The 13868-nt window shown below is 37.5% G+C and overlaps 1 protein-coding gene across 2 annotated transcripts; it reads left to right on the top strand.

Annotated features, from left to right (window-relative positions):
* The first annotated feature begins 62 nt into the window (after positions 1-62).
* Positions 63-12696, top strand: LOC108600482 (facilitated trehalose transporter Tret1-2 homolog). Of its 2 annotated transcripts, XM_017988102.2 has the most exons (5): positions 63-429; positions 5291-5328; positions 11106-11723; positions 11786-12037; positions 12097-12696. In XM_017988102.2, exons 3-5 carry the CDS (start codon positions 11130-11132, stop codon positions 12673-12675), a joined length of 1425 nt encoding a protein of 474 aa, XP_017843591.1. In that variant the 5' UTR covers positions 63-429; positions 5291-5328; positions 11106-11129; the 3' UTR covers positions 12676-12696. The 2 variants fall into 2 exon arrangements, with proteins under 2 accessions (XP_017843591.1, XP_017843590.2); XM_017988101.2 differs by lacking the exons at positions 63-429; positions 5291-5328 and adding an exon at positions 7762-8291.
* The last annotated feature ends 1172 nt before the right edge of the window (positions 12697-13868 follow it).

Consider the following 13868-nt stretch of genomic DNA (forward strand, 5'->3'; position numbering starts at 1 on the left):
GCCAAGCTAAAACCAACAACGGAGGCTCACTTGGTCGGACGATATCAGTTGTTTCACTGAATTCGTCGCGCACGGTATTAAACGTGCGACGAGCTCCAAAGATTCTTATTTTTTACATTGTCCACGCGTGTGCCCTTGTACGTCTGTACGTCTGTAAAGTGCCGTTAGCGAACTGTGTGTGCATCGAAAGAAACAAGTAAACTGTAATTTTGTCTGCTCTCGTTGCATCGCGTTTTTTGTTGTGATTTCGTCGTATATTTTAATAACATTACGCGCGCTTTTTTTCGGCAATCAAAAGCGAAAGCAAAGGAAAAAACTCTCTACTGTTTACCTCGCTCTTCACATTAAGGACATTTCAAGTTCGAAGCACGTAGCGGAGGCTGCACAACTCAAACTAGCAATTCTTGTTGTGATTTCTTTTTGGCTTTGGTAAGTGCTTATTTTCCGGTCTTAATTACAGTTATAGTTTTGGCAAAAACACAATAATAAATTTTGAAAAGCAAAGTGTAAAGCGTGTAAATAAAGCGCCTAAAAGCACAAAGCAATAAGCGTAGGCATATAGAAGAATAAGTAATCAGACGTTGACAGTTCACTTGTTATTTTTCTATGAACTCAAGTACTTGGATACATAACAGTTTGCCAACTATAATTCCCCTTATCATAGTAGATTTATTTTCTTAGCATTCATTGCTTGCACTATATTTATGAAACTGATTACTGCTATTGAAGCATTTAACTTCCATAACTATGTATGTCAACTTTAATCAAACTAAGATGGTGTGATTTTCCAAATTTTTAATTTATCTGCACGCGCAGACAAGTGATGGAAGCTTACATTGAGGTATAAGCTGATAATATTGCTGACCTGAGCGCTAAAATCATACGACACTGGAACGTGCCAGTTGTCAACAAATTGATTCATAACTACACGATTTACATAAATAAACAATAATGCACATATGTATGTAGAACATATAAAAATCATAAAAACATATTAATTTTGTATGAAATTGCCCAGCGGCTTACTAAGAATTCGAATTGCGCAATTCCAAAAATAAGCTTAGATTTTATTTATTTAAGCTGGAGCAGCTAATGACAACGAGTTTTATATAAAGTCAATATTCCCAGCCTAAAACAAAAAAAATCCCCGACTTGATTGAGGTTTTGCCCCAGCTTGTTATTTAGGGAAGCTTTACTTTGTTTTTATTTTATAGAAAAGACATCACGTACTCAAGGTGTTCGTGTGCATGTCACACAATTTTGTGGTTCTTGATAAGATTTTTGGCTTTTTGTTTGCGTAATGCACTAATCGAGATTAGTAAATATTAAGAGCGCAAGCGGTTGAAGTTGATAAGCTCAAGTGCGCAATGAATGGAAACTAAAAATAAAGTCATAAGTGAGTGCAGCAGCACCAAAAATTTAAAATAGTTTGAAAGCTTTTAATTTAGTGAGCTTCTCGCACGGACAGGTGTCATGACTAAGGCAGCAACGAGTCCGGCCATCTACATTTTCAACTTGGCGGTACACGCAAATTAAACATTACTTGCACCGCACTCTCGTGCACCATACCTTAAGATAATGCAAAGTTTTTTCATTCTTTTCGATGTAAACAACATTCAATGGGAAATTCCTTAGTGTGATTATACTGTGCGCTGAACCAGGTGAGCCACTGTAGGCGTGCGTAGCGCCGGTGGTTACATTTTAAACTTGAAACGAAAATTGTACGGTCGGTCACTTTGGTCAAGCAAGCAGCAAACTTACAGTTACAGTTCTTGGAGCAAACAAAAGATGACTCACTTTGCAATGTTAATTTGTAACTACAAAATATTGGATTTTGGCTAAATTTGCAGAGAATTTCAAGCATAAATTAACTCTCATTCGCAAAATTTTTTATGTTATTTAATTAGCGCTAAAAATTCAGGTTCAAGTTTATTTTGCGTATTTTTTGTTTGTATATATTTTGCTGAAATATTTAAAACTTGTTTGAAACGAAAATTAAGATTGTTTAACAAAAGGTCTGGCGTCAGCTTTCAAATATGCAAATCAACTGCTGTGCAAATAAAAAGAATAAAAATTACAATTAACTAAATTTTTTGCTCTAAACCTACAGCATGTCAACAGCTGTAGAAATGAAAACAAAATAGAATTGCAAATGAAGATAAAAGCAGTATTTTGTTTTCTTTTAGCAATCAGCTAATTTTTGTCAATTATTTTAAGAATGTTGTTTACCATTCCATGCTAAATTCAATTAAATATAGCAAAAAGTCACGTGTCTACTTTGTGTTTGTCAGTAGCTGTAAAAGTAACGCTCTAGCTGTTGTTAAGTCAACCCCTTTTGACGGCTTAAATGCGCTTTTCATTTAAGCTAGCTAATTAATTATTGTTTTCGATCACACTCGCAATCTATATATGTATGTAACTTAAATGAAATGTAACTAGCGTGCGTATTGTTCGTTTTATTTTTTTTAAGTTTATCTAGTCAACCAAATGTCAACTGCAGTTGCTTTGCTATATAGTATAGATCTATATCTATTGCTTTACTGTATGTGCTATTTCAAACGGAAATCAATCATTAAGGCTTGACATTATCAGAGCTATTGATAAGCTAAAATTAATCATGCATTAGCTTAACTCCCATATCATTGACATTTTCAAAAGGTGCTATATTCGATAATAGTATAATAACTTTCTTACGTAAAATTCTCACAATAATATTTGTAACTTTAAATTGAAAGTTTTGTAAACAAAGCATTTTAATGAAGCATTTTAAGTAACATTCATTTATGTTTATTTTTACACCTGTTTCTGGTTTTGGTTCTGGGAAGTCTATATGAATTTTGTAAGCTTATAATGTACCGCCTCATTATACAAATATCGACAGTGAAGCGGGCTTTTGTTTTTACGTGTGTTGCCTTTGCGCTAATTAAAACAACTTTCTGGCTGTTCCAATTTTGTGCCTTATTTATTAAGTATACGCCTGTGGGGTTCAATAAAGTAATTGTTGAGTGAGTGGAAGTTCATATAAGCCATAAGGATTTTATGTTCCGACAAAGTTCAATGTCCGCTCAATCAAATGTACTTGACTTAAGTCAAAAAGAATAATAATTAATGGCATTTGTATATTGTAAAAAATGAATTTTACAAAACAAAATGCTTGATGAGGATGCAATTATAAAAGTTAATCACAAAAAATGGCTGTCAATTAATTTTTTATATTCATGATACCAGCAGCTTTTAAATTTGGTTTTATATTTATTTACAAATTGCTGATACATTTCTCAACAATATAATTTATTGATTGAACAACAAGTTAACAGCTCATTATTGCAAAAAATTATTTAGATAAGATAAACAAAATTATATGTGCATATATACATGGAAGTAATGACAATAGCTGCAGTCAGTAATGGCAACACTAGAGCTTCAAGTACTGTTACTAGCTAATTAGGAACACACCCTTGATACGAGTACTAAACGTACACAACACTTTGCCAAATGATAATAATTTGCCTAGTTATCAATTTAAAGATTACAAGAGCACGCGTTTTTAATGATCCCCCGGGAATCTAATAAATAAAGTGTGGCAAGAGAGTTTCTTGGAATAGTGATAGAGCTTATCAGGCACAGACTTCAAGTACACCCTGCTACCGTTAAACGTATGTCAAGGGGGTGTGTGCGATGCATTTGCTTATCACAATGCACAGTTGCACTTTGTTCACTGTCACTTGGACTTATAATATTTAGCAAGACCTAGGTGCTGACACTGGAACAGGCAATCGCCAATATAAGCTGTTAGCTTTTTTATTATTATTTAAAAACAGAGACGTGCCTCTTGTGTCAATCACTTGATAACCCCTGCTGAACTTTTGCTGTCAGTGTGAGTGTTTTTGTCAACATTGTCCAATGACGGGAGCGCCAGCAGTCCAGATTAGGGAACTTCTATGAAAAATACCCAGACTCAGACTAAAAAAATGTAAAGTCTGCGATTAGTGACAGCAGCTTTGAACTTGAACCATTGAACCCTTTTTAATCCGCTGCCCATGCTTGACTGCTTCAGTTAAGGTCTTCTATGTATATTCAGTGCCAAACCACATAATTACCATTAATCACTCAATAAAATTAAACTCTATATATTTAGTACATAAAGTGTGATAAACTGAAATATTTTCTTTATAGCGCAGCGCGTTATAAAGATTTCTTTTAATAAAACAAAAGTGATCTAAATTGGCGCTAATAAATACTTAAGGCAAGCATAAAATTTACAAAGCATGTTAGTTAAATATTTGCTTAAATTTAATCAGGAAATCACTTGTTATGGACGGCATTGTATGTGACCTCGCCTGCTATCTCTTTCTTTTCCATTATCATTGTTGTGGGCGTGTGCGTATTATTGTGGCGTTTAATTCCGAATTAGACACATGTATTATATAATAGCCATCAATCAAAATATCTAGTATTATTTTCGACACCCAATTGTTCAACAACAGCTATTAATACTCGAAATACAAACGTACCATATCTGTTTGAACTGATAGAACTTGGGTCATAAAGCACAATCCTCTATAGATAAGAAACTGGAATCAGCGATAAGTCGGTCAATGCTCAACGTAATGTTTATAGACAATCCTCTGGATTTATATTCTATATTGTTTATATACTCTTGGAATGCTCGCCTGTTAGAGTTACTGATAAGATAAGCCGAGGTAACAATCTTATATCTTCTTTTTGACACATCAACTTGTATGCGTTTGCATAGGTCTTGGTTTTGAGTTCGTATTGAGTGTTATATGATTTGTTTTGGGCAGAAACAGGTATGAAATATTTTTACAACTATTATTATTTGCTCAGGTGAAGCGTTCGTTTAGATTAACTGTCTAGATAAAACCCTAACAAGGCTTAAGAAACATAACATAAACATTTTTATTTGCTCATGTACTACATTCATTAACTATAGATATATATTATATGCACTTTAGCTGTTGGCAGCTGCTTTTATTTATAAGTTCAATTTATAACTTATTTTAAGCAAAACAGCTGCTATTTGGAGTTAGTCAGCCAAAAATAAATAAATACGTTACAGATAACAATAACAGTTGCATAACAGTCTGCTAAGAATCGCACAACAGCGGCTTAACATTTTTAGTACCACTTGCTCGATATTTAGCTCACACAATCGATAGCCCATTTGGCATACGTTACTTTTTAAGTGGCAGAAAAAATGCAATAACTAAAACTTAATGCAATGAAATACGAAAATAATAAGCATGGATTTATTTTTCTTTATTTACAGACCAACAATTTGCGCTGCGTAGTTTTGCATTTTGAGACGTAAGTATATTTTAATTGGCCCCATAAAATATGGTGTGCAAAAATAAATACAGTAGATTTAAAAGCTGCATTTTGCGCAAATTAATTGACATTTTGTTTGAATCTCGTATTTATATGGATTAACCTTGAGCAAGTTGGTGGGTGTATTATTGATTTTTATAAGGATTGCAAAAAAATGGGACGCATTTCATCAGAAGTTCAAATGTAGGTCAAAGTTTATATTGAATGATGGGTCAGCATAAATCCAAGAGCTTTGCACTTGAACTGACTGAAATCGCGTGATGTTTACAAAAGCAACTGCAACTAAATCAACTATGAAATTGAAGCTCCAAAGTTGAAATGCCAGTGTGTATATGTGCGTAGTTATTTGAGAAAGGGGCACGTTCGCTGTTAGCCGATTGGCCAAGTATTTTTGGGGCTTGGCTGTTGTGACGTCACACGCACACACACACACGCGTGTGAGAGCAACAAACTGATGACGTAGCTGCTGACGTCAAGCGCTCGCACGCTCATTTACTAAAAACTGAGACTATGTCAACGTCAATTCACAGCCTAATGAGCGCTTTGTATAATGCTTACCCAGGGGGGGCGTGCCAAAGGTCTAAAGTTGCGCCTTACTGGCGCTGCTGCTCATATACATACGTATGTATGTATGTATGTGTAATTAGAATACACACACACACACACACACTCGCAGCGCTGTCGACATTGCGTGCCCTTGTAGTCATAAACATGCTACGAGCGCGTAGTTGCTATTCCAACAGCTACAGATGTGCTTGTGTGTGTGTGTGTATGCGAGTGGGTGTGTGTGTGTGTGAGCGCAGGTGAGCCTGCTTTTAGGCGCTCTGTGCGCCTGGTGCCAGCTTAGAGCGTGCCAAATGTTGTTTAGTTGTATTTCAGCTGCAACTTGCCACACGCAACAAAACTGTTGTAGATACTCAAAGTGCCGCATGCAAATAAAAGCAAAATCAGCTGCGCTATACTGAGAGCAGTTCATCCACTTGCAATGCATGCGAATGTTTTTGTTTATTGTACGTCAGCTTGCCTTTGTGAAATGCTGTAATTAATAAACAAAAATATACTAACTACATATAGTATGTGTTAATTTAAATTAATGCTCTTTGTCGCATACCGGATACACTCCTTTGCTCTATACATTCGTGCTTTAAATTCATTTTTGAATGTTGTTTATTCAAAACAATTTGTGTGCTATGCGTGCATAATAATAGAAATGCTAGTCGCAGCTGCTGACTGATTTACTCACAAATAAATAAATTAGATTTGAATGCTCTAGCCTTAAATTGCACTAAGTACATTAAATTCTATATCTAGTGTCGCTACAAATATATTCCATTACGCTAATTTGAAGCACATGTGGGGCCAACTCAGTTGTGTTGCACCGATGCTCATGCTCAGCGTTGCATAGAGCGCGCTAGATACTGCAAGCTGATCGAGAAGAATGCATGTCTTTATCTTTCAAGTATATAACTATAGATAGAATTCTTTCGTGTAAGAAAATGCGCGCATTCGCTTGCTGGCTGGCTAGCTGGCTGGCTGGTATTGGAAACAAACAATATGCCATACAAATAGTAGAGCTGACTGTATGTGTGTGCATATGGAAATGCATTTTATGGCATACTGTATATATATTTACTCACTCTTTACCTTTTGCCTCGTGTGTACTATAGACAAAAATACTTTTTAATTTTCTTCTTTGCTAAGCGACTGTGGATTATTTGCCCAAAAACCAGTTTGTGTACTCAAATGAAACCTAGTTCGATAATTGTGAAATTATTGAGCAAACGTTTGAAATGTTTATAATTCTTAGAGTGTAGTTTGTATTCCTAAGTGGCATATTTATAGCAGCTGCTGTTGAATTGATTTACAAGCAGGATCAATTGAGCAACTTCAAGTTGTAATTGTGCTTAAATTTTCCTGATAAAACTCAATTGAGGCCAGCAACGAGGATCGTTTGCCTTTTAAACGAAGTTTAGCTGCCCATCAAGTGCCTTTCCCAATGAAAACTTTAATGCACTTTAAGGCAGACAAAAGACTGCACTGCTTTTGTTGCTGCTGTTGTTGTTCTTATTGTTGCTTCAAGCCGAGGCAGTAGAATCAAAGACGCACACAATTCCAGTTTCTGTTGCTGCCGCCGCCGCCGCCGTCCCAGTCGCTGCCAAAGTCAATAGCCTCTCGTCGTAGTCCACCCCAAGTGCGTGCAGCATGTAAGGAGAAGCCGGAAGAGCTGGAGAGCTGGAGAGAGCGCAAGCAAACTTGGAGAGTGCGTTACAGAGAGTGCGCGCGCGCCAGAGAGAGCGCAAGACAGAGAGAGAGAGAGAGAGTCCAGATCCAGTGAAGCGACCGGCACTGTTAAATTTTTGTCTGTCGCGCCATTTGGCAAGCGACACTCGCTGCGTGCAGTCCAAAGAAACTTTTAGTTTGCTTCAAAAACTTACGTTGCTCTAAGAATAAATTTAAATAAAAACTGAAAGTTGTAGAGTGCATTTATTTCTGCTCAAGCAACATGTTTGTTTAGTGCGCATGCGTTTAAATGAATTCACAAATGCGACGTGGGTGGTCGAATGTGCTGTAAAGGACAAAGGACATATTATTCAATAACTCGACAGCGTAACCACAAAACGTGCTATAAAACCGTTAAAAATTTAATGACTTGAGCATCTGCAGGCGCGTTGCATACCAAACATATCCACAAGTGACAAAATACACATCATTAATTGTTAACAATAATTGATAACTAAGTGAGCAACGAATTCACATATCGCAACAATATGTCGACGGCATCCTCCAGCGGCGATGATGCGCACAAAAAACTGGATGCACACCAGGAGGAGAGCTCCCACCTGCTGGAAGCCACTGAGAATGGCAACCAGTATGGCTCCCGGCAAGCAGTGGAAATTATCAAAGCCAATGCCAATGGAACCAATGTCAATGACAATGACCAATGGCAAATAAAAAAATATATAATAAACATTGGTTTAAAGTTTAAACTTTCGCCAACTGCTGCGGGTACTTAAAAAAAATGTTTTATAATCTAATGTTGAATGTAGCTGAGTCAACTAGCGTTGCTTTTGACCTTGACAAACATAAAAATTTCGATGGTATTACGAAGCAGCAGCAGAGGGGAAACGAAGTTGCGTGCTGTGTGTTTAACAATAGCAAACAACTTCCACTGATATAGCTAAGGGAAAATTAAGCAATTTATTGTGAACCAGCAAAACTGATAAATTCCAAACACAGAAAATATAATGAAACACCGTATTTCACGGCATATCTGCACTTGTTTATTATTTTTGTAGTGATTTATAAAAAAAAACTATTTTTGAAATTAAGAAAAAATTGAAATCCAGTCGATTTGCTTTGTGCATTATACTGGAACGTAATTCGTACTTATTTAATTTGCATTGTTGAATGCACAGCATACGCAGCTTATTATTGTTATTGTTATTATCATTGTTATTATTTTTGCTGTTAATGATTAGCAATAATTTTTTGTGGTAACGCCCCATTATTCAATAGCTAAGCGATAAGAGCACTTATTGACTTTTTTTAGTTTTTTGAAAGATGGTCTCATTTTAAACGTTGATTAATTTGGTTTGCTTTTGACGACCTTGTGCAGCATAAAAACAAAAATAAAACTCTGTCAAATTGAATAAAAATAGAAAGTTACCAAATGCCTATGACCCAAATTATCTATTAAACTGATAAGCAAAGCATATATACATGCATATATACCATAAACATTATCAGATTTGGTTGATTAAATATAATAGGCTAGTAATTGCACATAGGGAAAATTCAGATAAGCATTTAATGATATTTAGCTTTAAATGTAAATAAAACCCATTTTCAATGCTATTAATAGTTTAGTTTATTTTTATGCTAATCCAAATGCACGTATGCGTAATATTTTGCAGTTGTGTGGACTTATTTGTTATTATTCAGGAAATGCAAAACTAATTTGTATTAGGTTCCAATTCTTAGCTGATTAATATGCTGCTTTGGCTTATTGAGACGTTTGACAAGGCTTTTAAAGCATTCCTTAAAGCCAACGAAAACCTGTTACTTTATTGTAGAGAATGCGCTTTATATGGAAATGATATATATTTTTTTATATATAATACGCGTGTTGCAAGTAAATGACATTGAAATGAACTTGTAACGACTTGACTTCTCTGTCATCCTGGCCCCTAGGCCTCAGGGTCAAGAGCTTGGGCTGGCTGGCTAGTCGGCTGGCACGTAGGCGACCAACAAGTTTATTGGCTCGTCGATGCGTTTAACTACTGCCAGCGTTAATCCATATATAGTTAAGAGCGCACTCAGCACAGCGCGCTCAGCTCTGACCACATAAGCCAAACCAAATGAACAGCACCAATATCGATTACAACCCAGTCTGGAGGTGTGTCCCAGCCAGCCAAAGCACAGTGGGCGTGGGTGTGCCTCTCTACACAGCAAAGCGTTAAATACTTTACGTTACTTGCAACAACAACAGACTCTCGGCCAGCGTATGCACTGAGACGGAAGTTTATACTGCGCTGTGCTCTGCACTGCTGCTGCTGACGTGGGCTGAGATTAGACATTGTATATGGCTGGCGACTGCATGCCGTGATTAAGGCCATGTGGGTGGAAAATGGCACAAAGTAAAGGCGTAAAGAAGCTAAGAAAGAGGTCAGAAATGAAAGGAGCCAACTGACATAGAGTCAATTTTAAATGCGAATTCAACACATTATTTATTTGGGGAAATTCTGTTTATTCATTTTTGGCTCAACTGTTATAATGAAGAAGATTTTACAGCTTGCGTTGCTTGTATACTTTTCTCTTTTTAATTATCACAATAGCTTGTTGTAAAGATCTTAAGGATGTAGAGTGCTTATGATTTTTTTTTTTTTTGATTTCAGTGGAATTTTGTAAATAATTTAATTAATATTTTATGCATTTCATTTCTAAAAGGACTTTAGTTTGTTCCGAACTTTCTTCATTAGCAGTATTTTAGAATTAATGCATCTTCATTACCAAAGTTGCTGCTTACTCATAACCTTTATTTAATAATTCAATTAAATGAAAGGTAGGAACAGATATATGAAACAAACTTGCTATGAATTGGTAATAATTTAGAATGGCTTACACCCATAGACACACTCGTTTAGTGATAAGACACGCGTTAGCTTCGCTTCATTGGTCATGCATATATAGAAGTATATATAGTGTAATTATGAATGCAAAGCCAGGGCCAAGGTTTTTAATATTAGCTAATTGGCACCGCTTCACTGAACCTCTCGGGGGCTTTAATCTATAGAATGTCATTTACTGTATTAGGCAAATTCTTTTAATTAATTGCGCTATGCTAACTGTTTACTGTTATCAACTTTTAAAATGCATAACTCTGCATATATTTTGATTAGATTGCTATATGCTGGTTATATCTTCTAGTTAGATCTTTATATACTAAGTAGTTGCAACCATAAATACTTTTTATGTGGCACATACCAGAGTGCCCCCATTTAGGAAAAATTCTGAAACTAAAAATAATTTTATTTGCATTACAATCGGCATTTGAAATGCCGATTAAGTTATCGCGCTTCCTGGGATCGGCCACTGGCCACTTTAAACTTGAGGCATTATAAATTAAGTAGTTGCATTATCGCATGGACTGCTAATCGCTTGACTGGGCATTATGGCCAAGTTAGCTGGCAGTTGAAGTTGGTTAGTCAAACGGTTAACTTAACTTTTAACAATCCCAATCTCTTCTATTTGCACAGGAACAGGAGAATCTACTGGACAGCATGGTGCATGAGTATAGCGGTGGAAGTTTGCGCACCTTTCCGCAATATGTGGCCGCCTTGGCTGCAGCTGGTGGTGCCTTCGCCGCTGGCACTGTCCTCGGCTGGACCTCGCCAGCTGGCGAACGCATAACGGAGGGCGAGGCCTACGACTTTGAAGTGAGCGGTGAGCAGTTGAGTTGGCTGAGCTCCTTCATGACTTTGGGCGCTGCCTGCGTCTGCATTCCGATTGGCTTTCTCATCAATATGATTGGACGCAAGTGGACGATGTTGTTCCTGGTGCTGCCCTTTGTGCTTGGCTGGGCGCTGCTCATTTGGGCCCAGAATGTGGGTATGATGTATGTCTCGCGCTTCATCTTGGGTATTGCTGGCGGCGCCTTCTGTGTGGCCGCGCCCATGTACACGGGCGAGATTGCTCACAAGAATATACGCGGCACCTTGGGCAGCTTCTTCCAGCTGATGATCACCATTGGTATACTGTTTGTCTACGGCGTAGGCGCTGGTCTGAGCGTCTTCTGGATGAGCGTGGTCTGCGGTCTGGTGCCCATTGCTTTCGGCATTATCTTCTTCTTCATGCCAGAGTCACCCACCTATTTGGTAAGTCTGCAAGCAGCCAATGTTGAGACCAATGTTAACTATGGTTACACTTTGCTTTCTAGGTCTATAAGGACCGCACGGAGAGCGCTGTGAGCTCCATACAATGGTTGCGTGGCAAGAACTACAATTACGCTGCTGAGCTGGATGAACTGCAGCAGGTGGATCGTCAGATGCGCGAGAATAAAGTGAACCTTTTGGCTGCTCTGGGACGTTCGGTCAATATCAAGGCATTGAGCATTAGCTTGGGTCTCATGTTCTTCCAGCAAGTGAGCGGCATCAATGCCGTCATCTTCTTCTCCGAATCCATCTTCAAGGTATAGCCCAATCAATTAAACTGCTTTTATTTGTAGTTCATGCGTATTTTTGCTTGCAGGATGCCAACACTGGCATTGATCCTAGTTTGTCGACCGTGCTGATTGGCGTGATGCAAGTGGTGGCAACCTTTGTCTCTACTGTGGTTGTGGATAAGCTTGGCCGTCGTCTTCTGCTGCTTGCCTCGGGCTCTGTTATGGCGCTCTCGACCACAGCCATTGGTGTTTACTTCTATATGAAGGATCAAGACGCAGCAAGCGTAACGAATCTGGGCTGGTTGCCTGTGGCCAGCTTGTGCATTTTCATGATTATGTTCTCGATTGGCTATGGTCCTGTGCCCTGGCTGATGATGGGCGAACTGTTTGCCACCGATATAAAGGGATTCGCAGGCTCCATTGCAGGCACCACCAACTGGATTTTGGCATTTGTGGTTACAAAGACATTTGAGAATCTGAAGCAGGGCTTGGGCAATGGCGGCACCTTCTGGCTGTTCGCCGGCTTAACAGTTGTTGGCGTTGTATTCGTCTTCCTCGCTGTGCCTGAAACGAAGGGCAAGAGTCTCAACGAGATTCAGCAGGAGCTGGCGGGCGGCAGACGTAACAACACCCAAGCAGAGCCAGCAAATGGTGTGCAAAAGTAAACAGGTTAACAGAGTGCTGTTAGATGCTCTGTTGTATGCTTCTTCTATATGTTTGTTTATGTTAAGTGCAGGTCGAGTTCCGTTTTTTTCAATATTATTGCATTGAATTTGTTTAGAGCATGCCAGGTGAAGATAAGAAAAAAGTGCATGAGATATGAAGAGTTAAAGTACTAAGAATGAAGACTGAAGGTCAAGTGCATAATAGACAGCAATGCTAAGCGCTCTGTTAAGTTACTGTTAACGCACTGTTAACTCTGCAACACACACAAAAACACACTTAACGGCCATAGAAAAGACAATATACCATATCTCTCTATATATATATACACACAAACTACATATATTTAGATTCTCTATTTCTTGTATTTCAAATAATATTCTAAAAATCAAAATTAAAGTGTATTATACGAAGTAGGGGAATAATTGTCTGCAGTTTTTGTGTGTTATTCAAAACATTCAGTTAATTTTGTTAGGTTAGCATATGTATTTTAGTCTGTTTAATTTATAAGCCAAGCATTTTCGCCCATATAATTTATTAACTATACACACACACAGGTTTTTAATCCACTATTTATATCAATTAACAAGAAATTTATGTTTATTTTACAAGCAAACAATTTACATTATCAAATCGCAATCGCTGATTATCCTAGCTCAAATAGCTTTCTATCATTGTTAAAAAGAAAACGAAAAGAATCATAGCTCTGCATCCACATTGCAAATATGTATCCAATGTAAATTATATATATGTATACAAATGCAGAGTACATAAAGTAAACGAAATATATAAAATATATGTATATGTATGTTTGTTGTAAATAAATTATATATATCGTTTTAAATACCGTATTGCGATTTGTCATAGAGCCATCTATCATACAACATCAGCATCCTAAACGCTTTCTTTCTTCTTAGTACTCGAGTCACCAGCAGCGGTTTCCAATTCAGTCTTATCTGTAATTTCCAACTGCGGAGCTCCATCATCCGGACGACCAGCAGTTGTTAACATGCTTATTGAGTTTTCCAGCTGTCCCATACGCTCTAGTAAAGTCGCCACACGACGCTGATATTCCTCCAGCATTTGCATGTCAATTTTGGACCCCAAGGTTTTGTTGGTTTCCATTTTTAAACTCTATATAATCTGCTTTGTAGAATTTCGAGTGACAAATATGACAAAGCTTTCAGAATTGAAT

The sequence above is a fragment of the Drosophila busckii genome, chromosome 3L, assembly GCF_011750605.1.
Source record: "Drosophila busckii strain San Diego stock center, stock number 13000-0081.31 chromosome 3L, ASM1175060v1, whole genome shotgun sequence".
In the NCBI taxonomy this organism is placed as follows: Eukaryota; Metazoa; Arthropoda; class Insecta; order Diptera; family Drosophilidae; genus Drosophila; species Drosophila busckii.